The 27,998-nt window shown below is 52.2% G+C and overlaps 1 protein-coding gene across 1 annotated transcript in view; it reads right to left on the reverse strand.

Annotated features, from left to right (window-relative positions):
• Positions 1-343: 343 nt before the first annotated feature.
• ENTREP2 (endosomal transmembrane epsin interactor 2) overlaps positions 344-27,998 on the reverse strand; it is a 123,676-nt gene continuing 96,021 nt past the window's right edge. The window contains exons 4-10 of the mRNA XM_027957142.3: positions 24,881-24,988; positions 18,016-18,176; positions 17,212-17,347; positions 10,557-10,632; positions 6,194-6,412; positions 4,607-4,681; positions 344-3,548 (exon numbers count right to left, since the gene is read on the reverse strand). Coding sequence (XP_027812943.2) covers positions 3,229-3,548; positions 4,607-4,681; positions 6,194-6,412; positions 10,557-10,632; positions 17,212-17,347; positions 18,016-18,176; positions 24,881-24,988 — 1,095 coding nt within the window. The 3' untranslated portion in view covers positions 344-3,228. The remainder of the gene's footprint in view (positions 3,549-4,606; positions 4,682-6,193; positions 6,413-10,556; positions 10,633-17,211; positions 17,348-18,015; positions 18,177-24,880; positions 24,989-27,998) is intronic.

Below are 27,998 nucleotides of genomic sequence, written 5' to 3' on the forward strand. Positions count from 1 at the left end.
GGAAACCCATGGGTAGCAAATGACATGGGGACAGGTGCCCCATCAAACAGTAACACATAAAAACAAAATTAAAGAGGGCTTTAGGCCAGCTGCAATCCCTCCCAGAAGCCAGGGTGTATCCCACAGAGGGAGAGCTAGAGGCCAGCATCTGTGAGACCTACCTGTGTCTAGGCTCCTGTCTTGTCCCTGTCTCCAGAAGCATGTTAGGAAATGCATGTCAGGGGCCAGGGATGGTCACACTCCCTTGCTGGCTGTCCAGCCTGACCCTGGCTCGGGACCTGGTCACCAGTGGTGACACATGGTTCTGAGTCTGTCTGTCCTAGTCAGACCTCAGAGACACAGAGGCCAGAAATAGCTTTTATTAAAACACTGATCATTATGAAAACACCTTGAGGTACATTAAATACAGCCTGCCAGTTGTACAAACAGGCTTGAAAACAATTTCCTATAAATTCTGCCTTCATAGCAGCATCTGTGGATTGGTACAGCCAAGGGGAGAAAAACATCCATTTAAAATGAGATTTCTTTTCCATCGTTTGTTACAAGAATTTAATTTGTATGGCCGTTGCCAGCTGAAGGGGCCCATAAGTCCTTGGAAAGGAAAGCTCCCCGATGTTTGACAAAGATTTGAGGTCCAGCATGCCCCCATCTCAGCATCCCTGTGGTCCCTGGGGAAGGAAAAGCTCCTTGCTGTGACAAAGATTTAGGGTCCAGCATGCCCCCATCTCAGCATCCCTGTGGTGCCTGGGGTTTGCGGGGTCTGATGGCAGTGCCCTGACAGGCTCTGGCTCCGAGGTAAGCCGGCCCTCTGAGGAAGGACGGGTAGTCAAGGGAGCAGTGGCACCAGACCCCATGCAGGGGGCATCCTGTGCCTCGGCTTCCACCATAGCCCTTGGCAGCCCGCCTATTGACGGTTAACCAGGGCAGGCAGCACAGGGCTGAGTGGGTGTGGGTGCAACAGTGATGGAGGAACCAGCTTTCCCTGTGGCCAGGCACCCACATGGCCTGGGGCTCAGGGTGCTCGATGCAGGGACCCTGGTTCCTGGATGTCACTGAGCAGAGTGGGGTTGAAGGTGCTGAGGCCCCAGCCCGCTGCCAGGTACTGCTCTCTTCCTGGGACCTTTCCTGGAAGCTGGGAGCCAGGCCCTGTGGGAGCCCACGTGGTCGCCAGGCCCTCAGGAGGTGCTAGTCTAGTGGAGCAGGACTCAATGCAGAGTCCTCATCCACAAACACTGAGTCTGAGAACGTGTCTGAGGACTGAGCATTGAGAACACCTAGATGACGGGCTTTGGGCCAGAGTTCCCACCTGCACCCAGGTGGAGGCACAGGCTGCGTCAGGTGTCCAGAGGCAGGAGATGTGTCCCCGTGCAGGGAGGGGATGCAGAGGACACGGAGCACCAGGCCAGGCCTCCTGGGAGGTCACCTGTCAGGCTGCTCAGTGACAGTTCCGATGCCCACAAGGTCAAGCCTCACTCGAGTGACAGCCACATCTGAGACTGCAGGTTTAGCCTGGGGATCCGCTGTGTGAGCCCGCAAGCCTGATGTGGGCCCTCGTGCCCACCCAGGTGAGCCCCTTGCAGCCTATGAAGCTCTGCCTGCCACCCCGCAGAGGCCCAGATGAAGAGGTGCAGGCTGGAGGCTCAGGGGAGGCCCCTTGGAAAAACCCATCAATTTACTTAACCTACAGAGAGAGTGGCTTTGGGGACTTCAAAAGCCCTTAGCTGAGAAAAATTAAGAGATTTTCATTTTACAGTCTGGATAAAGTGCTCATAAATTCATCTCTGGGATGTCTTGAGTGGAGAAGTTCCGGCTGTCATCAGAGGCCTGAGTAGATATTGGTCCAGTTCTTACCTCTGGGAGGCAGTGATCAATGATAATGTGACTGAAACAAAGTGTTCACAGCTGACCGTCACCTGGGCTTCCTACCTCGGGGTCCAGGGGCTCCTCCGCGTGTCTGGGCTGGAAACACTCCCCCAGCCACCCTCTCCCCACTCCCTGACACACCCCAGCACACTGGCCCCAGGCTGCTGGGCCCCTGGCAGTGGTGGGCGCCCTACCTGGCCCAACCCCCACACTCCCCGTGTTGGGCTCATGGGCTCCTGGTTGAGGACTGTGGGATTCAGTTGTCTTGTCCCACAGGGACCACCAGCCACAGTCCAGGATGACACAGGTGTCCCTGTGGCTGCAGAAAGTTGAGGATGGTGCTGCCTTGGGGCTGTGGTTGGGAAGTAGCTGCTGCTGAGGTCACCAGAGCCAGGGGTCGGGGGGGGTGGCACAAAGATCCAGGGCCCCCAAGGAGGCTTTTGGACACTCAGGGTGGGGTTTATGGAAAGAGATGGACAGCCTGCATCTTCCAAAGCAGACGTGGCCACTGCTCAGCTGGGGAAGGGGCTGCTCTGGGTCATGAGATCCCTTGAGGCCAGTCGGGCCAAGGCAGATGGGGGAGAACCCCAGGGATATGCACAGGGGCTTGCTGTTCCAGGACAAAGTGCTCTGTGCCGAGCGGGTTAAAAAGACAGCGAAGAAGCTGCCAGAGAGGAAGCAGAGAAGATGCTCTGGTTGGTGGTGGGTGGAGCAGGGAGGGGTTGCCAAGGAGACAAGGTGATGGGGGTCTCTTAGAGCCCCTAGTCACAGCCGTCTGTCCCCCAGGGTGGCCAGGCCACTGGGGCGTCCCTTATTGTGTATGTGTTCACCAGATGTGGTGGCCATGTTGCCCTTCGGGCAGATGGCTGAGCCCAGGATGCCACCTGGGCTAGAACTACTTAATTTCCTTAACAATCAGCATCTGAGACAGGATAGATCGTGGATACAAACCACAAGGGAAAATGGACTCACTGCCTGACGCCCTGCTTGACCCGCTTAAACACTAAATTAAGTAAGGGGTGGGGAGGATCCTGCTCCTCCATGGCCCCAACCTTGAAGATACTTCAGCTCAGCTAGATGCATGACCCTGTCACTGGATTCCTGTTGCTCAGCTCGTTCAAGGCGCCATCTGTCTGACAGCACCAACAATTCACGAGGGACATGGGAGTTGTCTGCTGTGTCACTGGGCTAGGTAGGAAGTGTCACCCCCAGAGAACAGCGGACAGGGTTCTCGTCCAGAGCAGAGCAGCTGTTTCCCGCCTGAGCCACCCTGGATCGCAGCCTCTCCCCACAGACCCAGTGCCCCCGTGGGGACTCAGGCACCAGTTCATCCGCATCTGTGTCCACACCCAGACGGAAGTGCTGTCACAGCTGGCCCAGGACACGAGTGCTGAGGACAGCCTCCTCCATGAGGCACTCCTCAGGGGGCACAGCCGAGCGGGCAGACCCCACCACATGCCTCACCTCCACGGGCAGGGAGCTGCTCGAGTGCTCCAAGAACTTGGCCACCAAGACCCTGGCGTCCTCAAAGGCCTTGCTGTCCAGTAGGGAGCGCAGCCGCTCTTTGGAAACTGTCTGTAAGGCCTCTGGCGTTGACCGCAGGTCTGCTTTCCAGGCGTCTGGCTCCCTGGGTGAGAGCTGGTGCCGACAGGCGCAGGCGGCCGTGATCGAGTGAGACAGGGTCGCTGAAAATTGGGGGAAAGACAACCTGAGAACAACGGACACAAAACAGAAGGCAGCCGTCCAGGAATTCCTTGAAAAGCAAACACAGGGATGCTTTGGACAAACTCTCTGCCCAGATTCCCATGTCCCAGCCTGGCCCTCACTTCCTGTGTCCCTCTGTCCCTGGCCCCTCGTACCCCTGAGTTCAGCCTGCGTTAACCTAGAGGGGCTGCAGCCTCCTGGAGCTGAAGGGCTGGGGATGGGAGGGTGGGATTCAAAGCTGGCTGGCCAGATAGGGGCTAGGCAGGGGTCTCAGTTCTCTGCTGGAATTCGCAAGCATTGTGTGTGTTGGGAGGGTGGGGTGTGATGCCCCTTCTCAGCCTTCCCCAGCTCCATGACCTTTGCCCTTGAGAGCTGGACAGCATCTGGACACACATCTGCCTGGAAAGCAGAGCTGGGGGTGGTAGAGGGCAGTGAGAGTCCCTCCCCATGTCAAGGACAGACAGCAGCCATGCCTCTCAAGGCAGCCAGCCCAGGGCCCAGGGCCCCCATGCCAAGGGCGGGGAAATGACACTAGCTCTCAGCAGGGTCACGGCCTCTCTGGATGACCCACAGAAAGAACCCCGTCAAGGAAATCCAGCTCTAGGCAGTCAGCTGTGATGAGTTGCCAAGGACCAACCTAAGGCCTGGCCTGCCCCATCTATGTTGCAGGTCACACAAGAGAACACATTCTGGGTGGTCCAGGGTGTGTTTTGTGGCAGTGAGCAATCCTGGTCATGAAGCATGAAAAACTGTAGAAGACTCACACATAGGGGGTGGGGGCCTCTCCCCTCCAAATAGAAACTCATAAATACAGTAAAACCAGTGATAAATCAGGTATAGCCTCTAATACAGCCCACCAAGAGAGTAGGGAATGGTGGAGGGCAGCCCATCTTCCAAACCCAGAGGGCTGGGGCTTCTACATACCTGGACCACTCTGGGAGGGGCTGGTTGGGTTTAGACACAAGGCAGCTGAGGACCACTGGTACTTCCGCCCCCTACACAGAAGTTATCAAAGGGTTTCAAAAAAGGGGTGTCTCACCAGTCCCCAGTGCTGCTCGGGACAGTCCTGCTTCGAGGTCCTGGCTGCAGGATGGGGTATGTGAAGGGGCGTCACCTTAACCAGAAAGAGTTCAGTTAACACACAGCCTAGGGGAAAGAAATTCCCGATAATACTGTAGTGACCCTCCTGTGTCTAAGATGGACATCAGAGGTAAGGCCAGCAGTGGAGACCCCTGAATATAAACCTGGGGCAGGAGGTCCCCTGGCCTGTCACTTCCTCAGCACAGCCTCAGAAAAGGGCAGCCGGCCGGCACCACTGACAAGCCCAGAGCCCTTCATCCCAATCCCCATCCACATCTGGGGGTCCAGGCACCTGGGAGGCACATGCTTTTGATGAACAAAACAGTAACTGTCAGAGGTGACAGCATGGAGAGGCAGTCACAGGGGTGACAGCTTGTAAGCAAGCCACCACTGCTCTTTAGATCCATCCCTAACATGTCAGGGTTTGCAGAGCATGAGCTTCACTGGAGGGGTGGGGAGCGGGGAACCCCAATCGGGTGGTGGTAGCCCTAAGGGGCTTATAAACATCTGAGCCAGGAGCACATGAGCAGCCGGTGCGTCCTCAGGAGAAGGTTCTAGGGGAGGTGGTTGGTGAGCTGGTCAGGGGGTGCAGGAGGGATGGGGAGGGGTGCTGACCAGAAGCAGCAGAGGCACCGCCTGTACTTTCCAGTGGGGCACCTCAGGCAGTGGCCTGGGTGGACACCGGCTCCATGCAGAGATGGGGTTCTCCTGGGGGCAGGATGGGATCTAATCCACATGGGGTTCAGCTGGACAAGACCATTGACCGGTCCAGGCACCACTGGTCTCCTCTGACTTCTTTCACTGTATGGACAAGTGCCCACAGTGATAGTACTTGTGGTCAAGGGCCCCCAACTTTTAGTGGCACAGACCCAGGAGGAGGTGGGGGTCCTCCAACTTCAGGATGTATGAGACCCCCTAGGGCGTGCTGTTGGGCTGCAAGGTACAGGACCCTGGGGCCAGGTCTCCCATCCTGGGGGCACCTAATGTCACATGGACAGTGCTGACCCAACCCAGGGTGCCCATGACGTGTCTGCCGGGGGCGGCATCGGCTGGCAGACAACTCCCGTCCAGCGGTGTCCCTGAGATGCAGCCCGGTCTTACGTGGCCCCTTGTCCCACCAGACCCCTCAGCAGATGTAGGCACTTCCCACAAGTGTGTAACCCAGGCTGGTCCTGGCGGGGAGTCACCCAGGCTGAAAGTCAGATATAGACTGTGGGCTCTGCCTGACCCGAGGCCTCATGCGCCCCAGAGCTGGTGTGAAGCCTGCAGGCTAATGCCAAGGCTGGCAGACCTGCCCAGAAGGCTGTCATCTCCCCAAACCTCCATCTGCCTGCCCTCCTCCCTGACTGAGCAGCAAGCTCAGTGGGGGCACAGCAGAAGTTGCAGGGTGGCCATCCCCCTTCTAGGCTTCAGAAATCAAGTTCACATTGCCCATGTGGCCCAAGGCAGGGCCCAGGGCTGGACTCCACTCCCAGGGGACATGAGGCCTGTGGTGTCCATGCAGAGCCGGGCATGCCCCAGGACACAGGGGCTGGGGCCGCTGTACCTGTCGCCCTGGACGTGCATGAAGTGGGGTCACTGATGGAGCGGGCCATGCGCCTGGGACCTGGCCTCACCCATGTGCCCTTGTGGGGCCCCTCAGGAGATGTGTGGTGGGGATGCGGGGTAGGCAGCGGGGTGCCCGTGGGGTCATCGGGGGACAGGTGGCTCAGGCCAGGAGCAGCGCTGCCCTCGGAGGCCAGGAGGCTGGAGCTGTCAGCCAGTGCTGCAAAGAAAGGGACCCGAGTTAGTGCTGGTGACCACCGAGCCCCCCACCATGAGGGAGAGCGTTCCCCAGAGTCCTCCTAGGGGGAAGGTGCAGCCCACCCTCCAAACTCCAAGCCTGGAAAAAACCCTGTCATTGTGTGAGGCTGATAGTGCTCTGTGTGGAAAGGAGGGGGACAAGAATCATTCCAGAGGGGCACTGGCTCCACAGGAGACTCTAAGTCAGAAACCAGCTGCACCTCCCATCCAGGGCATCCTGGGGCGGGGAGTCTGAAGCACAGGAAGGTGCACAGGAAGGGTCTCTTGCTCCAAGGGCAGGGCCTGTGCAGAGAGAGGTGGGGGCTTGAGGGACCCTAGCACCACCAGCCAGGTCCCAGCGGGTCTGAGAACCTGTCTGCCCCTACACAGGCCCAGAGTGCAGCCGCTCGTCAGGCAGGGGGTTAGCCCAGCCTTGACCACTCTGGAGGTGGCCTGGCACCAGGTATTGAACAAGCTGCCCTGATGCCCCAGGTGTGAGAACTGCTGCTCAGGCCGGGCTCCACCCCTTGCTTCTCCACAGGTGGCCCTGAGGCGGACTGGACCAGGATCCATCTAAACAGGGTCCCCAGCAGACCTGTACGCACACCAGGGCCTGAGGACCACCTCACTGCCCTGCCTCCTGACTGAAATAGATGTTCAAGTTGAGTGATAAGAACCACAGCAGCTCAAACTCCTGCAGGGAGGTGAGGGGGAAGCTTTGGGGTCTGTTCTTACCTCTCCTTCCTGTGGGTGCTGGGGGAGCCTCTCTATTCCCAGAGGTCCCAAGTGCCCCACACCCATGCCCATCCCATGCCCAGGGCCCACCCAGTCACCCCCAGTCCCTGGCGAAGGACACACAGCTGAGAGGGTGGGAAAAAGGTGACAGGCGGCCAAGTGGGAGCTGGCTGAAGTGACCCTGTCCAGCAGCACCTGTGCTCAGCCACCGCCTGCCCCACTGTCCACCGCTGCCGCTCAAGAGGTGGTTTGAGACCATCAGTCCCATCTGTCCATTCAGAAAAACAAAGATGAGCCAGACCTCACAGATCACATGAAAAAAAAAAAGAAAAAATTCTTCAGGATCATTAACACTTTCCTTTTTTAACGTGCTGTAAGAAGAAAATCGGAGAAGGCAATGGCAACCCACTCCAGTACTCTTGCCTGGAAAATCCCATGGACGGAGGAGCCTGGAAGGCTGCAGTCAATAAACCTGCAGCCATGGGGTGGAGAAAGATTTTATAAACATGATATTGATAGAAACCATAAAGGAAAAGCCTGATACCTTTGACAACAGAAGGAATGGCAAACTTGTATATGGTGAAGGCCTCGTTAACAGGCTTTGAGAAACAAAGCCTGAACTGGGGAAGCAAGCCTGTCATAAATAGGAAAACTGTCGCTCTTACACATTTCCTCATTTCTCTATTTAGCAAATATTTTTCTTATTTGTTGTTGTTATTTAGTTGCTAAGTTGTATCTGACTCTGCGACTCCATGAACAGGAACATGGAAAACCATGAACATGAACTCCATGTCAGGCTCCTCTGTCCATAGGATTTCACGGGAAAGAATACTGGAGTGGGGTGCCGATTCCTTCTCCAATTTTTCTTATAAGTCTAAAAAAAAACTGCTAGAGAAAAAAATGGACCCCAAAACAGACCTACAAGTTGATGATAAACATGTAAAAAGGTATAGAAACCCAATCCTGTGTGAGTGTCAAGTTCACCTTTAATAAGGTCCCAAGGAGTGACAATGTCGGGGGGTGGGATGGGGTTTGTAACAAGCACCCTTGGTGGAAACATGAACTTGTAATAAAACCTTTCCAGGACATAGTGTGGTCAATACCCCCAAGTCTAAAACACATGTTCCCCTGGACTTGGCAATTTTCCTCGCTGGAATTTATCCCAAGAAAATAATTGGGCAAGGGCCCCAAATCGAGTGTATAAATGTAGGAAAGAAAGAACAATTTTCATTAGAAAAGTTTAGACCTAGACATTGTCATCATAAACACTATACAATTTTTTCAAGATTACCCAGCAGAGTGTTAAAAGTCTTTTGAATAGTATTCATTCCTGTGGACTTTTTCATCCCAACTCCCCCCTTCTCTTTTACCGCTTTATTGGGGTGTAATTTGTATGCAAAAGCCCTGTATCTATTTAATGTATATAATTTGATGAAATGGGACATATGCACACAAAATTGATGCCAAGTTTCTCAATGTCAGTGAAAGTCCAGTGATTGAGTTCCTCAAGGACATGCAGTCACAGAGAGACAAATGTGACTTATCTCTGTGTATATGTCGTTAATAGAAACCTGATAAAATTAGAACATTGCAGGAAAAACTCATGGTCCAAGGCTGGTAACTCTCATTTCTGCACACCGCCCCCCACTCCTTGACTTGTGTTGTGTGACTGTATTTTTGGGCTTCCCAGGTGGCTCAGAAGGTAAAGAACCTGCCTGCAGTGCAAGAGACATGGGTTTGATCCCTGGGTCAGGAAGATCCCCTGGAGAAGGAAATGGCAACCCACTCCAGTATTCTTGTCTGGAGAATTCCATGGACACAGGAGCCTGGTGGGCTACAGTCCATAGGGTCACAAAGAGTCGGACAGGACTGAAGCGACTTAGCACGCACACATGCAATAAATGCATTCAGCAAGGTTGTCCAATTTGACGTGAGTGCATGAGTGAATCCCCTGACTCACAGTCAGTCACACATACTGACCATGAACATGCAGAAACCAAAGGTGTAAATCCAGTGCCGATGACAGGTGCTCCAGAGAAAATGAAACATGTAACACGCACACCAACAAAAACTGCCCAGGATCTGTAGGTGAAAATGATACTGTGAAACCACAGACTGAAATCCACAGAGACAGGCTGTGTTTGTGCCTTGGAAGACTCAGCTTTAGAAAGATGGTGATTCCCTAAAATACTGAACAAATGAACTTATTCTACACAACAGGAGCAGACTCAGATATAGAGATCAGACTTGTGGTTGCCAAGGGGGAGAGGGAGTCAGAGGTGGGAAGGACTGGGAGTTTGGGATTAGCAGATGCAAACTAGTATGTAGAGACTGGACAAACAAGAACGTTCTAATGTATGACACAGGGACCTATATTCATTATCTTGGATAAACCACAATGGAAAAGAATATAAAAAAAGATTGTGTGTATATGTATAACAGTCACTTTGCTGTACAGCAGAAATTAACACAATATTGTAAAAAAAAAAAAGAAAAAGTGATTCTGTTCAAATAGCCACACAGGTTTAATGTGATTCCTGTCAAGATCCCAACAAGATACAGGTGAACTGATTCAAAATTGGCTATGAAAAGACTCTTGCTCCTTGGAAGAAAAGCTATGACAAACTGACAGTGCACTCAAAAGCAGAGACATCACTTTGCTGACAAAGGTCTGTACAGTCAAAGCCATGGTTTTTCTAGTAGTCATGTATGGATGTGAGAGTTGGACCATAAAGAAGGCTGAGCACTGAAGGATTGATGCTTTTCAACTATGGTGTTGGAGAAGACTCTTGAGAGTCCCTTGGACTCACGGAGATCAAGCCAGTCAATCCTAAAGGAAATCAATCCTGCATATTCATTGGAAGGACCGATGCTGAAGCTGAAACTCCAATCCCTTGACCACCTGATGTGAAGAGCCGGCCTGTTGGAAAAGACCCTGATGCTGGGAAAGATTGAAGGCAGGAGGAGAAGGGGAATGACAGAGGACAAGATGGTTGGATGGCCTCACTGACTCAATGGATGTGAGTTTGGGCACACTTTGGGAGATAGTGAAGGACAGGGAAGCTTGGTGTGCTGCAGTCCATGGGGTCGCAAAAAGTTGGACACGACTGAGAGACTGAACAACAACAAATGAGGGAAAGGGCACTGGGGTGAGGGGGGCAGACAAAGCCCCCTGGACAAAGTATGAGGTTCCCAGGTCTGACCACTGGGGCAGAGGAGGAGGATGTGTGGAGCCTCCCCTGTACCTAGCAGGAGTGGCTCCAGCAGCTCCCATCCCTTCAAGAGAAGGAGACACAGGATGTAACAGGAGGAGAAGAGAAGAAAAAGGGAGGAGGAGACACACCTGGAAGACTACCATCTTAAGTGTTCCAGACTGAAGAGGGTGTACTTACCTTGTGAGCTGAAGCCTGCAGCGACGTCAGGGTCCCTGGGGCCGGGTTCAGTCACTTGCGGGTCCGTGCTTGGGAGCTGCAGTGAGAAACAGGATGTGGGTGGTCTGCTGTCTGAAGGGTGCATCACAGCCACCTCTAGAAAGGCAGGTTGACTCCAGAGCTGCCTCTGGAGCTCCGGACTCCGTATTCCACAGACATGTGAGCAGAGCTCCAATCTTCTCCCCTGAATGTGTGGGGTGGGTGGAGGGAGACGCCATTTCCAAGACTGAAGCTCCTTCCTTGGACCTTCTGCATTCAACCGTGTGCTCACCCTGAGAGCCCACCCTGAGCCCACTTGCCTTCCACTTACAGGCACTGTCTGAGGCTGATGGAGGTCACACACACTCCCTGCCTCAGTAGAGGCAACAGGACAGCCCTTCCCTCATCCCCACCCCCTCCTCTCTCCCTGCTCTCATCCTGGGAAGAGGACCATGGTACCAACACTCACGGCACCGCAGTGCTCTGGGCTAGCAGTATGCACACAGGCAGGCACTGAACATGCTCCCCGCACTCCCCAGGGCTGCATGCACCTGGCCTCCTCCTCTGCCTTCCGCTCACACGTGGGGTCAGGAGGCTGCTCCCAAGGCCAGGGGTCCAGATGCACACGGAGCGTGTGCCAGGTTGATGCAGGCCCCCAAGCCCACTGGAGGGGGTAGCTGTGAAACTCAAATCAGGGTGCATGGTCCTCACACTTTTGCAGCTTTCTTTTTGAATGACTATTAGGCCCAGAGAGGTCTGGGGAGTGTGAGGGGAGAGACCAGCCTCCCCATAGCATGTCTGCTCTTTGCCCACCCCCTTTGGGCTGGGATCTGCCCCAGGCTAGTGCATCTATGCCCTCCCTGCTTCAGGGTACAGCAGCCTCTCCCCTCCCCAGCCATGCACCTGAAGGCGTGAATCCCATGTGCACTGACCTGTGCCCCTCATGAACACCATCCCTGGGTCCTTGTGGTATTTCAGGACTGCTGGCCAGTAATGGGCTGATGGAGGCTAGGAAGGTCAGGCAGGCTCTGTGGCAGGCCTGGTTCCAGCTCAGTAATTACATTTCTGTCTCCCTCCTGCTCAGTCGAAAGTTTATAGTGGGTGCCCACCTTTCCTCTGTCAAGCAGGCTGAGGGCTAGGCTACTGGCCCCCACCCCACTCCACCCCACCAGAGGGGTGAGCTGCACACCCACAGGGATCAGACAGGGAGGTGCCCCAATGGTCCCTTGGATCCCACGTGTATATAATACCATCCAGCACTCAGCACTCCCTCTCTGCCGGGGAAGGGTTGGTTGGGGTGAATTCATAACATCCACACCAGGTAACCTGTGTGGGAAATTTGTGTCAAGAATCTCCAGCCAGGGACATCCCTGGTGGTCCAGCGGCTAAGACTCTGTGCTCCCAGTGCAGGGGGACCCAGGTTCAATCCCTGGTCAGGAACTAGATGCCACATGCAGCAACTAAAAGTTCTCATGCTACAACAAAAAGATTTCATGTGCCACCAAAGAAGATCAAAGATCCCACTTTCGGCAACTAAGACTTTTTTTGTGATTTTTGCAGGAAGCTGTTTTTTTTTTTAATATTTATTTATTTGGCAACTAAGACTGGGCACAGCCAAATAAATAAATATTAAAAAAACAACATCAAAACAGCCCCCTTCAAAATCACAAAAAAAGGAACAGTGCCCAGAGGTTTGTTTCCTAACTCTTGCCTGTATCTAACCTTTTTGACTCCCTTTTCTTTTTTGTAGGAGTGGGTGGCAACTTCAGGCCTGAAAATAAAAAGCTTCTGGCAATAAAGAAATATAAATAAAACAAGAGAAGTAAAATACACGGCAAGACAAGGTCAGGAGGAAATTGGATTCATGTCATGTTTTGCAGAAGCGGCACCGGCTTCTCTCTGGCTCACAGTCAAACCTGGTGTCAAGAGGAGACAGCTCCTGGGAGCAGGGCATCCGTCACCCTGGTGAGCAGGGTGTCAGGGTTGAACCTGAACGTGCCCCGCCCCCACCACCCCATGTCGAAGGCCACCTGGCCGCAGCTCAGCTCTGGGGGAATGGCTGCTCACTTCAACCAGCATTGTCAATGAAACACAGAGGCAGTGGAAGAAAGATATTTGCAGCATAGAATTGAAGCTGAAATCTGAGTTTAGCAATGAAGGCTCATAACAGCTCTCACAGGACAGAGGGTGAAAGGGCTGGGAAAGGAGAGGCTGCATGAATGACGTAATGTGGATGCTCTGATGCCTGCATTTGTTTATTCCCAGATGTGTTGTTTTGACCACTTATCGTAACTGAAAAGTCAATTGGCATTTAGGCAAATAAGCCAAGTTCCCCCATCTCCCTTTCTTGTAGGAAGCTGGGGCTAAGATGTCGTGTGTGGAAACTCTGCGCTATGTCTGTAACGAGTTTCCTACTCCTGGCTGAGGTCAGGCAGCTGTATCCTAGGTTCATAGAGTGCTGTCCTTGGGTGGTGGGGGGGTGGTGGTGCAGTTATCAACAATCGAGGAAAAGGGGCACTAAGGTTTTGGGCTCATGTTCCAAAACAATCTTTCAAGATAATTGACTTACAGGTCTTCACATGTAAAAGTCATTTTGTCTGAAAATACAAATAATAACTTTGAGGCCTTGGGGTTGGACACAGCTCTGTCACGTCCCTCGCCTTTCTCACAACTGGCCCCACCCACTATATTGCCACCAAAATCCCTAAAGCCCTGCTGGGTCACATCCACCCCAGATGCCCTGCTGCTCAAAGGAAGGTCTACAGTGTGGCATCCAGGGTCATCAATCTGCATCCACATCATTCCTGTGAGCCCTCTTTCTAACCCCTAGGACTCCACGAGGAGCTGCTCTGGCTCACAAGCCCCATCCACCCATGACGGCCCAGCTGGCCCTTCCTCCGAGGCCACAGAGAAGTCCATTCATCCCTGTCCTGTGACCCCGAGGAAGGGGACCCCATTCACCTCTGGATCTTAGAACCTGTGAACCAGTGCACGGTCTTATGGACCCCCTGGAACATGTGCAGGACATCAACCTGGCAAATTTGCCCACTTTCCTATTGTAGAAAGAAACCCCCTGCTTCTAGTTCTGCCACAAGCTCATCGCAGACCAAGTCAGAATGGAACCTGAATGAGGCCGAAACACACGGTCAAAATGAACATGCTGAGTTTGGAGGTGGGTGGGGGTGGGCATGTTTCTTTCCAAGTCAAAAATCTATTGAGATGTGCGGCCTCTGCTCTGCTCAGACCTGCACGGCATCTGCTTGTCTTTCCAGGGGCGGTTGTCTTCCTCTCTTTATCCAAAGGAGCACAAATAGGCAATTTATACACATCTGTCCTAACAAGGGTATAATTAACCTTCTCATCTTCCGGGGAGAAGGGCTTGTGCTGTATGGGAGCTGCTCCTGACTGCTGAGTTAGGGGGAGGGCTGCCTGGGAGAGGGGGCAACTGGCAGGCGCAGTGTTCCTTCCATGGACGGGAAAGGTTCCTGGACTCCCAGCTCCCCTACTTCCCCTGCTCCCCTGGGGTGTCTGTGGAATTGGAAAGTACTGCCAGTCCACAGGGTCAGAGAGAATCAGCCAGCGGCCCCTGGACTGGGAGGAGGAGGGATACGGCGGCCCTTTCATCACAGATGCTGCCAGCCAGGCCCAGGGAAGGGGGGGCCACATCCATTGACAACAATCAATTGTGCAGGCGCTTGTAATCTGGCAGTGTCTGAGCCAACACAAGCTCATGTAAGATGGGTCTTTGCCCTTGAAAATTTCCTCCCCAAAATCCTGTGAAAGAAATCTCCACTTAAGAGAATTCCTCATACTTTTGGAAAATGATGTCATATGAGTCTTAGAACAGGTATTACCATCATCATCCTCTGATATAGTCTACTAGACTATAGAATAGTCTACAGTGACTATCACTATTAAATAGTGATAACCACTCAACATCCTTCTAGGTCCAAGTGTGGGGGTGCCTCAAATGTCACCCTCAAACCCAAAGCTGGATCCCAGCCCACTGTATCCTCAGAGGCCCAGCAGGGCAGGAGCGTGCCTGGGGCTTCTCGCTGGCTCCTGCCCTGCTGCTGTCCACGGGGTGGTGCACACAGACCTGAGAATCACTGCTCGGCTCCTCTTCTCTGGACATGGAGGGAATATGGAGACGCAGGCCAGGGGAGCCCAGAGCTCTGTGTGGCAGAGGGGTTGTGGTGCGAAGGGGGATGTAGAGGGGGAGGTGGCAGGGGTCCCTCCCACCCCAAGTGGCTGAGGAGAATCACACAGCCCTGTGGGCTTCCTGGGGTCTCCAGTTCCCTGGCCACCCTGCCCAGTGCCCCTGCTGGTTACAGGCTGAGCTGCCTGTCTGCTCCAGGGTCAGCCCCTCCTGCCTTCCATGGCCCTCCCTCACCTGGCCCTGGGGAGCCCCTGGCCCCATGCTCCAGGCCCTGGCACAACCCTTTCGAAACCCCCTCACCCTGTTCCCACACCCCACCTCCACCCCCAACTATTTCCTATCCGGCCTCTTCTTGGAGCATCTTGCCAGAGCCATTGACCCCGGTTCCCAAATGTGTAGCAGCTGCAGTGGGGATTTGGGAGCCAGGCTGATCCTCAGATTCTCAGCAGCCCCCAGAGCACTGGGGGTGAGCCCAGCATCTGCATTTGACTGACAAGCCCTCCACAGAGTCAGGAGGCCCCCTGGAGCCTAGAAAAAGTATCCACACTCCTGGTCTCCCTCCTCGGGTGCCATCCCCCAACTCCCCAATGCCGTCTGGTCCTAACCACTCTCCCACCCCATGGCAGCTGGTCCTGCCAAAGTCACCAGCAGCCCTTGGATGGTGAGCCAGGTGGACAGGGCCCAGTCTTTAACAACCTCCGGGCAACACTTGGCTGATGTCTTCCTCCCTAAGCACTGGTTTCTGGGACCCCCAACCATGCCTTCTCCTTGGCCCTCACCCTCTGGCTCCAGGGCTTCATTGATTACCTCTGCAGTGAACCCCAGCCTCTCTAAGGCCCCAAGTCCAGACCCTATCAGCCACAGACATTCCCTTGGATGTTCTGATGATCCTGGTACCCAGCGAGGACCAGCAAGTAGACTGTTGTCCCCCGATTTCACATTTGCCCCTCCCTCTGAGCCTTTGCAGGAGCTGCCCCCTCCCCTGGGAGCACACCCCTCCTCCCTGACCTGCTGGCCTGCCAATGGCTGAGGCCTCAGCTCCCAGGATCCCTGGACCCACCCAGGGATGAGCATCCCTGCCCAGTGCCCCACAGTACCCGGAGCTCCACTCAGGGCTCTGGCCACTCTGACAGGAAGTGGGTTCCCTTGACAATACTGACTGATCAATTTTTATCTTGAAGAGAAAAATAAACCACTTAAAGGGAAAAGTTCCAGGGAATGTGGTTGTTAATGAGTCTAGAGATGAGAGTCACCCGCGTCACACTGCTGCCTCCTCCCTCTGGGGCCGTTGCCCGGTTTGCCCCTCCCCCACACAGGAAAACAGCCAGGAGACCCAGCTGAGTCCTTCTGCTGGGCCGACAGTCTCAGGACCTCTCGGTGGGAGCAGGCCCCGAGAGAGGCCCCGGGGTGTCAGGAGCCTCTGCCTCGGCTAGGTGGGTGGCAGGCACACCCCAGGAGTCCGAGCAGAGCCCGTGGTAGAGACGCCCCCTAGGCGCCGAGCCTCTTCCCTTTTCTTCCTGTCACACAACCACCGGCCTGTGAGACTTGATCCCCTGAAGACAGGACTGTGTCCAGTCACATCCCTGGAGGCTGAGCCCGGCACAGGGGGTCCCCAGGGCCACTCCTCAGAGGGTGGTGGGAACACACGGGCCCTGGAGCCTGGCCTGCTCACCGCGGGACCCATCTCACAGGGTGACAGCTCGAGGTTGGGCCTGTACCACCTCTGAGGGGGTGGGTGGGTGGCTCCATGGCTGCTGAAGCCCCATAGCCGTGCCCCTGGAAGTCCCGGTCCCGTCTGTGTCTCCTCTGCCTGGTGTACAGGGTGCAGGGGTGGCTGCAGCCTGCTCCCTGGATGGCTGTGTGTCCCCCATCAGACACACACTGTCCAATCCCTGCAGTTCCCCAAGGGGCCACCATCTGGCCCCATCACTACAGCTGTATTTGGGCCAATGCAACCTTTCCCTGTGTTCAACGTGTCTCTGCCCTGGCCAGTGACCCTTGATATTCGGCAATGACAGCACGATGACAAGGATGGTGATAACAATACCAAAGAAGTGCAAGTAGCTTTTGCCAAGTCAGACCCTGACATGTGCCCAGCCCTGTCCATTACAACTGTCCTGGTCCACCTGAAGGGCTTGGTACTATTATGATCCCGCTTCACAGATGAGGAAACCGAGGCCACACATCCTGAGTGTGTGCCTTCTGGGCTCAGGCCTCTCTCTGGCTGTAGCCACCAGGCTTCCGGCAGGAGCAGGGGTTCAAACCAGCTCTGTCGTGTGTCTGGCTGACCATGACAGTGACCTGTAGCTGAAACAGGCCAGAGCCCCCTGCATACTCAGGGCTCCCTGCCCCTGCCTCCTGCTCAGACAGGGCTGAGATACCAGTGTCCACAGGTTTGCTGAATGGCTGGGAGAGATTCCAAAGAAGGCAGAAAGGCTGGGAACAGGGAACTGGCCTGTTGGAGGGCCTGGGACTCACCTGGTTGGCAGGGCTCGGGCCTACCACGGCCTCGTAGGGTGGCGGGAGCTCAGCAGGGTACAGCAGGCCCGGGCTGTTGATGGCAACGCCATACAAAGTGCCGAACGGGGAAGAAGCGAAGTCCAGGTGGAGGCCCCTGAACGGCAGAAGGAGGAAGGTCACACTCTGGGGAAGGAGCCGGCTGTTCCCATTGCCCTCAGAGCAACTGGAGCAATTCCCATTCGGAATTCTTGGGTGTGTGAAAAAAAGCCTCATTCACTAGGTGGTTCTAAATTTTGTTTATTGCTCTCAAAGGACACTGGTGCTTTCACCAACTTTACCGTCTTTTCCGTGACAATGAAAACCATCTTACAGCTGACTTCATCTTTAATTAAATGTGACTGTGACCTGACAGGAAATAGGCAACCCACTCCAGTATTCTTGCCTGGAGAATCCCGTGGACAGAGGAGCTGGGTGGGCTACAGTCCATGGGGTCACAAATAGTCAGACAGGACTGAGCATGCAGGCATGTTCAACCTGAGAGCTGTACTGTCTTTTCTGAGAGTGGAATAGGACTGGTCCTACCTGGGTTTCCTCTCGGATATCCTGCAGTGAGGCCAGAGGAAGCACATAGGTCTCTGAGCATCCCACTCCACCACCACCCTGCCCAGGGCTCTGCTGTCGGGACCAACATTCAGGCCTTCATCTGCCTCCCCTCTGCTCACCTGCATGGATAAGGGGCAACTCATGCCTTCCCCATCCCCAGACGGCTTCCCATTCTTGGGCCCCAGCATCCCTCAGGGAGGTGTCCCCGGAGACACCCACCTGTGGGCCTCAGCAGTGGGTGTGCAGGTGTACTCTGGAGGGTAATAGGGCGGAGGGGGCAGCGGGGGCACGAACTCATCGAAATCCAAGGTCTGGTGGAGCACAGTACCATGGGGGGTCAGGCAGGCTGGGCTGGCAGAAGGTGCCCTTTGTGGAAGGAACTGGAAGACAGAGAGGTTCCGAGTGATCGGTCGGCCGGTGTGACTTGTGTCTCATGAAGCTAATTGTACAGAAGCTTTAATGACACAGCTGGAACTCAGGGACTTCAACCTGTCAAACAGTGTTAGCTGTTCAGTTGTATTCAACTCTTTGTAACCCCATGGACTGTAGCCCTCCAGGCTCCTCTGTCCATGGAATACTCCAGGCAAGAATACTGGAGTGTGTAGCCATCTCCTTATCCAAGGGAAAATATTCCTGACCCAGGGGTCAACCCACACTGCAGGCTGATTATTTACTCAAAGGAACTGGCCAAACACACTTGTGAAACAATGGCTCTGTGAGGATCCCCTTCCCTCTGGAGCCTCATCACGCTCTGTTCCCCTGCTGTGCTTCTGAGGCAAAGCACAGTCTGGGTAGATTTTACTCCTATCTCTGCCACTAACTCAGGCTGCATGTGGCTCCTGCCTTCTCCACACACAGAGCCTGGTCAATGCCCCTCCAGCCAGTGTGAGCCGAGGCTTGTGCGTTTAATCATCTGAGACAGAGGTGCTTCCATGGCCAAGGGCAGTGCGGATGTGTCTACAGGCCTTGACTTTGGAAAGCCATTTGCCCCATGGCCACTGCACGAGGCTGAGCAGCCAGGATGAGGCCAAGGGCCCTGGGGGTCTCAAGGGGTGAAGAGTCAGGAATTAGAGAAATCAACAATACCCTCAAGCATGAAACGCAAAAGGCAAAGTGCTTTTCCGTGGAAGGTCCAATTCCACCAGGAATGAGAGAAGGTGAGGAGGTCCCGGTGATCCTATTAGCAGGTTTAAAGGAGTCAATGTGGTCATGCGAGGGAGGCTTTTTAAAGGTTAAACAGAGGTCTCCATTTCTGCCCTAAAGTCCAGATGGCCTTTCCTGGGGGTGTTGGCCTATCTTCAAGGAAGCATCTCAGACTTAGCAGCAGTCACCCGGCTCCTCGGCCTCCGCGGCGGGAATCCCATGAGTCACCCTGCCATCTCCCCAGTTCAGTTCAGTTCAGTCGCTCAGTCGTGTCCGACTCTGCGATCCCATGAATCACAGCACGCCAGGCCTCCATGTCCATCACCAACTCCCGGAGTTCATTCAAACTCACTGAGTCAGTGATGCCATCCAGCCATCTCATCCTCTGTCGTCCCCTTGTCCTCCTGCCCCCAATCCCTCCCAGCATCAGAGTCTGCCAATGAATCAACTCTTTGCCTGAGGTGGCCAAAGTACTGGAGTTTCAGCTTTAGCATCATTCCTTCCAAAAGAACACCCAGGGCTGATCTCCTTTAGAATGGACTGGTTGGATCTCCTTGCAGTCCAGGGGACTCTCAAGACCCCTCAAATCTGTCTGCTAAGGCAGCGTCTATCTGGGAGCCCGGGGTCACTGGCCCTGGACTTTGCTTTGAGACAGGCGGGTGGAAAGCCACACCCTAGGTCTCCCCAGAGGCTGGTGTTGTTAGGTTCTACCCACAGGGGCGTGAGAGGGAATCAGACAAAGATGCAGCCAGGGAGGAGGGGTTCCTCAGACTGCTCCTGCCCCTCCTCCTCTCTGTCCTCTGCCATTCACCCCTGGGAAGTAACGAGATCCCTGTAGGAGCTGTGCTGAAATCCCAAGGGTGAGTCTTCTTCCCTCCCTGGCCCTGGGTTCAGTCTGTGTCTTATCTCTGAGCCTCGCCTGGTACCCCAGGCCCAGCAGATGCTCTGTGAGCATCCACTTCATAGGTGAATAATACCTCCTGGCTGCCACCTCCAGGCAGCCCCCAGGTTATCGTCTCCTTTCGAGAGTGTCTAACTCACCTCTCTGCCTTGGTTTTTTTCCTCTTGTTCTGCTTTAAAAAGTTATGTTTAATCCAGTGAGATGAGGTTACCACCTTTTAAAACTCTTTTACATGCCTCTGCTCCCTGAATCCCACCAGGTTTCCAGCCTCCTTACCCACTAACCCATGGGTATCCCTGAATCCTCCAACCGCCATTTGAACCAACCCCAAATACCAAACAAGGTCTGTTCTCTCTCCCTGGATCCTGTCTCCTTTCACCCTCAACCTCCCAGTCATCCTCAGGATGTGCAGAAATGCTCACTGTCCACCACTTCCTCTGGGGGCCCAAGCCTGCAGGGTGATGGCCAGGTGTGGAGCTGATCCTGCAGCTGGGTGTGCTGGGGAGGAAATGGGCCCTGAAGAATCACCTCCTTCCCATGTGGTTCTGCTTGCCCTGGGACACCTGTACAAGCCTTAGGTGGTCCGTGTGATGACAAAGGGTTACCTGTGCCTGGTGAGCAGTGTGAGGTTGGTGCCTGTCTGAGGTGTTCACATACCTTGTGTGGGCATCACTGCCCAGCTCTCATCATCCTCAAAAGACGACTTTGCATTTTAGTCTCTGCTGGAGAGAAGCCTGTTCTTATGGGTATGCTCTGGGGGAAGGACCCGTGTTAGGCACATGCTTCCCAGGTGGCGCTAGTGGTAAAGAACCCACCTCCCAATGCAGGAGACAGAAGAGATGGGGGTTTGATCCTTGGCTTGGGAAGATCCCCTGGAGGAGGGCATGGCAACTCACTCCACTATTCTTGCCTGGAGAATCCCATGGAAGAGGAGCCTGGCAGGCTGCAGTCCATGGGGCCACAAAGAGTTGGACAGAAATGAATCGAGTTAGCACGCACGCACATCCTTGGTAGAAAGAGCAGGATTATTGCCATGGAAAAGGCTTCTGAATGGAACTCCTGTCAGTAGGCTGGAGCTCTCTCTCCCTGCACTCTGGACCTAGGAGTGACAGCCCCCTAGGCATCCTGCTGCTCTCTGGTCCTTCTACCCCTCCCTCAGATGAGCAAGGATGCCTCCTCAAACAGGTTCAGACCAGTTGTAGTTACTACCGTTAATTTACAGTGAAATATGAATGCAGACAAGAAAACTTGCTTGTTCTGTGAAAACTGAGTTGGAGGCTTTGGAAAAGACTTCATAGCTAAGCAGAAACTGCTGCCAAGGTGGGTCTTGGCCAAGCGGTTGTCAGGATCATAAAACATCCATGCAGATGGCTTCACACAGCTGAGTCCAGCTGAAAGGAACTAAATCTGGAAATCACAGAGGGTGTGATCTCCACGAATAACCTGATATACCAAAGAGACCTATAGTCAAAATGAAGAGCCTGGCACCACACCAACCAGGGTGACAAATGCTCATTTGCATTTTTAAAGTCAAAATACAATGTTCCATGGTATAAATGCATCATTTTACGTAAGTCTGCTATAACTGGCTTTTTAGGTCAAGACATCCATCGATCTTCATCTGATAGTTAAGTAACACCTAGGACCTGAAGACCTTTGTGGTGAACCCAGACCTCAAGGAGAGTCACTGGGTCCAAGGAGGGCTGGATGGGTAGAAGAAGCAGGTGAATTTGACTGATCTGGGAGCTCTTAGGGGCACTCTATCCCTCCGATATGGAGGCCAGCACCCCTTCCAAGCTCCGTGAGCAAGCCCACTGTATCACGTCTGTGAAGGCATGGTACTCTACCTGCCGCATCTGAAGCAGCTCCACTTCAACAAGGCACAAGACAAGTGGAGAACAAAAGTGACAGCAACAAAGGACGATGCTAACTAGCTGGTGCCGAAGGGAGATGCCTGTAATAGCAGACGATGTCCCTAAGGCTGGGTGGCAGGCAATAAAATAAGTGGGGAAGAAAACAGCTTACTGCAAAAATGGAAAACTGAGATTACACATAGGAAATAAAACTAAAAACATGCAATTATAGGCCTGTGGAGGTAAATGCTTTCTCATGAAACTATATCAATAAGTGGAATTTTATCATCAGATGGTCTTTTGGAAATAATGGTAGACTATTTTCAAATGTATTACAGGAATTCAATTAGATAAATTCTGACCGTAGGCATAACAATTTGCATCTCATGTAGGCATGTTTTCATTATATGAATTCTCCCCAAATTATTAATTATTCCAAAATGTTGATTCACAGAAATAAGAATAAAATTGTGGGCTCCTTCCACGTGGGATAAGGCCTTTGTTTTGAGTCACAGTCTGTGGACAGGAGTGCCCCGTGGCTTTTCCTGCATAAAATACACCTGTAAAACATTTTCTAACTTTCTAGGTCTGTGTTTTTATAGCAGAGCCTGAACTTAAAGTTACTGGGGTAGCAATGTGTGTACAGACAACCCCTAGACTTTTTTTTAGTTTTTATCTCAACCCCCTAGAGTTGTCTGACCTACATTTACATTGATGGCAATATATCTAGTGACACTCTTTTACATAAGTGACAGTAACGAAAGACGAAGTTAACAAGCTGGTGCCGAACGGAGATGCGTGTAACAGCAGACGATGTCCCTGAGGATGGGTGGCTGGCAATAAGGTAAGTGCAGAGGAAAACAGCTTATTGGAAGATCTTTTGAGAATCTTTCAAGAGCACTCTATTTTACTGTAATAGAAATAATTCTCTTTTTGCACTCATATTTTGTTGGTTCACATAGTAGTAGAATATGCACTTACAATCCATATACCCCTGGTATAAACTGGTTTGGGGATACATACAACCATGGCTGACTATTTTTCTGGGCTCCAAAATCACTGCAGATGGTGACTGCAGCCATGAAATTAAAAGACGCTTACTCTTTGGAAGGAAAGTTATGACCAACCTAGACAGCATATTAAAAAGCAGAGACATTACTTTGCTAACAAAGGTCCATCTGGTCAAGGCTATGGTTTTTCTAGTGGTCATGTATGGATGTGAGAGTTGGACTATAAAGAAAGCTGAGCGTGGAAGAATTGATGCTTTTGAACTGTGGTGTTGGAGAAGACTCTTGAGAGTCCCTTGGACTGCAAGGAGATCCAACCAGTCCATCCTAAAGGAGATCAGTTCCGGGTGTTCATTGGAAGGACTGATGTTGAAGCTGAAACTCCAATAGTTTGGGCACCTGATGCAAAAAGATGACTCATTGGAAGAGACCCTGATGCTGGGAAAGATTGAGGGTAGGAAGAGAAGGGGATGCCAGAGGATGAGATGATTGGATGGCATCACCGACTCAATGGACATGGGTTTGGGTGGACTCTGGGAGCTGGTGATGAACAGGGAGGCCTGGTGTGCTGTGGTTCATGGGGTCACAAAGGGTCGGACAAGACTGAGCGACTGAACTGAACTGAACTGTACATTACAACCCAGTGTGCATGCTGTTACAGCTATGACAGACTTTCTTATTTGGTTGGTAATTTCTATTTTAATTCTGAAAACTAGGAAACGCAAACTTTCAATGTTTCCAGCCATGTGGTTCCGTTAGTTTGATCTGATTGGAGTGATAGTTCCAGACTGACAGGAAAATCTGCTGAGGTGAGTGGACCCTCACGGCACTTAACCTTCCTTCACATAACATACCAGAGAGAAATGTCTACACGAGGGCTCAGCGAGCAAGGCCAGGAGTTCATTGCTGCTGAAGAGATGCTTAATTAGGTGTCTTTTGGAAACTGCTGCCTCTCAGAAAGGTCGGCAGGCTGTGACAGCTGTGTGGAGGTACACAGGGAATAGGCCACACGTGATTAGAGCCGATGAATTTTTAACACCTTGATAATGATGCTCTCTGGCCCTGCGTCGTGAACTGATGAATTGCTACAGGGTGGGTGGGGAAGAACAAAACACACAGGCTCCTACAAGAACAGCTTGCCTTTTGTTTCATAAGATGCTTGAAACATTGGGGAGGAGGCAGGGCAGGGCCTGGAGGGGCCCAGGGGAGCAGGGAGGGAGGGTTCCTACCCTTAGCATGAAGAACAGCATCTTCTCATCACTTCCTCTTGACTTGCTGACTTTAGTGGTAATGTACCGAGCAGTAGGTCATGTTCCGTTCACACAAATAACGAAGAGCCGTCACTATTACTGATTGTGTATTAATCAGCGTGTGACCTCCACTCTTGGCCTCATCCCTCCCCTGGAGACCAGTACTTCTTCATCTCTAAGACCCTGGCTGGAGGCTCCAATGATAGCCGACCAGTGACCTGCTGCTGGATTACTAGCTGAGGGTTAATGAGCAAGTGTGCAAGGCACAGTGGAGCAGTTTTTCAATTTGAGAAGAGCTCATATTCTAACAATCCTGCTTTATTACAAGTGAATTCTGGGGGACTTCCCTGGCAGTCCAGTGCCTGAGACTCTGTACCCCCAATGCAGGGGCCTGGGTTCAATTCCTGGTCAGGAAATGAGATCCCACATGTTGTAACTAAGGATTTGCATACTGCAACTAAAGAGCCCACAAAGAAGATCAAAGATCCCACAAGCTGCAATTAAGATCTGGAACAGCCAAATAAATAAATAGATAATTAAAAAAAAAAAAAAAAAGAATTCTGAAGCCTGGGGACAGTTGCATGGCTTAGGAGGATGTCTCGGACTATAGGATGGTTACCACAGTTACTCAGCAGCACAAACCTGGGGCTCCCTAGAGGCATGTAATGGCAGCTGGACCCCATCAGCATGGAGCTCCAACTGCACCTAAATAAATACATCGGTGGCATCGAATGTGTGGGTTTCTGTCTTCCAGAGGGCAGCATGGAGGGACCTTCAAGGATCTCCAGGCCCCATGTGCTGTCAGGGCTCATTTTCCTGGTGGGAAGCCAGTGGTGTCATGCTGCATTGCTCTCAAACTGGTTGGGGGAGGGGCCAGACCCCACCATTTTAACCGTGCTGCGGGGAGGGGAAGAGGCGGGAGCTACTTACCATCTGCAGGACGTCGGCGGAGACCATCTGCATGCAGCACATGGCTGTGGCCAGTGCACACACAATGGTGGACAGGACGTTGAGGGCACACACACTGAAGAGGAGTTCCTGCGGGAAAAGATGCAGAGGGCGTCAGCACTGTCTTGGCAATGCAGGCGGCAGGACCCTCAGCACTGCCGTTGAAGTCCAGGACAAGGACGGCCACCTGTTTTGTGGGACTTTATTTTTTTTTCATCAAAACTGGTCTTTTATAAACACATTTGTGTACTCTCCTACATGGTTGATCAAATTAGATACTAAATGATGCATTTTACAATTTTGATAATTATTAGGTAGTTACCGTCTAAGAAAATCTTCAAAGTGCCAACAATTAAGTAGGTGGACCATCTCTGTCAATTATAAAGTCTAACTGAGAATTTTGATAAGAAAAAAATTTCAAGTCTTTTAAACTTCTTTTCTTGAGAAAATTGTAGATTCACTTGCAGTTGTAAGAAACCACAGAGGGACCCTGGGTACCCCTCCCTTGGTTTTCTCCATGGCAGCATCTTACAAAACTACAGTGTGCTATCACAGCCAGGAAGGACAATGACACAGTCAACACACAGAACACCTCCATGAGCACAGGATCCACCCTCCCCACCCACGTTGCCCTTTACAGACACACTCACCTCTCTCTCCCACTCAACCTCCCTTTCCAGACCCCTGTCAACCACGAGTCTGATCTCTGTTTTTATACTTTTGTCATTTCAAGGCTAGGATACAACTGGAAGCATACAACATGTGACTTTTCAGAACTGAGTTTTTTCACTCAGCTTGATTCCCTCAAGATTCATCCAAGTTGTCCAGGCATCAGTAGTTCATCCCTGTAGGACTTTACTGGAGAGCCAGTAGAGGAAAGGGATGGGAAGGGTGAGGGGGAATAAGGAGGATCACAGGAACCAGGAGCCCTTATTCTTGTTCATGGCAAAACCGTCCATGCCATTGTTGCTGTTGTTTAGTTGCTAAATCCTGTCCAACTCTTTGTGACCCCATGGACTGTAGCCCGCCAGGCTCCTCTGTCCATGGGGTTTTCCAGGCAAGGATATTGGAGTGGGTTGCTATTTCCTTCTCCAGGTGGTGCTACTAGTTAAAAACAAAACAAAACAAAACAAAACCTCACCTGCCAATGCAGGAGACTTAATAGACATGGGTTCAGTCCCTGGGTCTGGAAAAATCCCCTGGAGTAGGAAATCACAACCCTCTGCAGTATTCTTGCCTGGAGAATCCCATGACAGAGGAGCTTGGTGGGCTACAATCCATGGGGTCACAAAGAGTCAGACACGACTGAGGTGACATAGCATAGCATACACAGCACACAACTGACTATGTTCATTAGAAGGACTGATGTCGAAGCTCCAATGCTTTGGCCACATGATGCGAACAGCCAACTCACTGGAAAAGACCCTGATGCTGGAAAAGATTGAGGGCAGGAGGAGAAGGGGACGACAGAGGGTGAGATGGTTGGATGGCATCAATGACTCAATGGGCATGAGTTTTAGCAAACTCAGGGAGATGGTGGAGGACAAGGAAGCCTGGCCTGCTGCAGTTCATGAGGTTGCAAGAAATTGGACACAACTTAGTTACCGAACAACAAATTGTTAGTTTATCAATTTTCTAAGAATTTTTTTTGAAAGGAACTGAACATAAATTAGAGTGAATATAGTTTAATTTTGGTGACTCAGAAGGTATTAATAATCATTTCCTTGCTGGACTTCAGCTTGTTCCGAGTGTGTGCATCCACTGTCCTGTGGCTAAGCCATGGTCCTGGGTAGCATGCCTATGTGTCCATTGCAGATGGTAGTGGGAGCTGGCCAAGAATCTCTGATCCACTGTAATGACCTGCGTGACTTTGGGAAGCTGTCTCATTTCACTGTGCCTCAGTGTCCTCATCTGTAAAATGGAATAACAGGGCTTCCCTTGTGGCTCAGTGGTAAAGAATCCACCTGCCGATGCAGGAGACATGGGTTTGATCCCTAATTCAGGAAGATTCCACATGCCGTGGGGGCAACTAAGCCCTTTGCCACAACTACTAAGCCTGTGCTCTAGGGCCTGGAAGCCGCAACTACTGAAGCCCCCACACCCTTTAGCCTGTCTTCTACAACAAGAGAAGCTACTGTAATGAGAAGTCAGAGCTCCACAACTAGGGAGTAGCCCCTACTCACTGCAACTAGAGAAAAACCCAAGCAGCAGTGAAGACCCAGCACAGGCTAAATAAATAAATAAATGGAATAGCAATACCCACCTATCTCAGGGCTGTGAAGGTGAAATTAGTTCACAAACATGAAGGGCTCAGAGCAAGGCTCCGCACACAGTGAGGTTCAATAAACACCATCTACGATCCCATCACGGATGGCCAATCACCCGGGGACTTTCATCTGTTCACAAACACCAGAGGATGAATGCAGTAAAGGGCTTTAAGGCCTCGTTCACAAATGCTTAAGGAAAACAGCCCCAGAAATGACTGGATGCCCACTCCAGAATGCCCTTCTCTGGCCTAAACAAATTCTATATCATTGCTCCTACCGTTCAACTGAGGCAAGAGAAAAATTCTGACGTCCATGCCCCTTTTACTGCTCTGTTGTTGCTCTGCCTCTGGAAGGTTCTGTACACTTGTTTGAGTGACAGTAGTTTGATTAAAGCTCAGGAATATAAAGAATGAAGCCAAAAAGAAGGAAGAGGCACTCAGGAAATACACACAGAAGTAATTTAAATGATCTTATTAGCCTTTAGCCACCTAGGGACTTGGGTACTATTTATAATGAGAAGTAACATTTCCAATCTGCATTTAACTTATATTAAAACATTTCCACATGTGCCCAGCCTAGACAGTCTGGATAATGCCTTCTAGGATCTGTTCAAAGATAAATGGAGGCACACAGAAGTTTGCGAGAGTTTTGAATATACAAATATTTGGATTGAGGAGCCACAAGTGGCATCACCAACTCAATGGACGTGAGTCTGTGCACACTCTGGGAGATAGTGGAGGACAGGAAAGCCTGGTGTGCTGCAGTCCACAGGGTTGCAAAGAGTTGGACACGACTGAGTGACTGAACAACAACAGCAAGGTGGCTTCCATGAA

Source organism: Ovis aries, chromosome 18 (genome assembly GCF_016772045.2).
Source record: "Ovis aries strain OAR_USU_Benz2616 breed Rambouillet chromosome 18, ARS-UI_Ramb_v3.0, whole genome shotgun sequence".
NCBI lineage: Eukaryota > Metazoa > Chordata > Mammalia > Artiodactyla > Bovidae > Ovis > Ovis aries.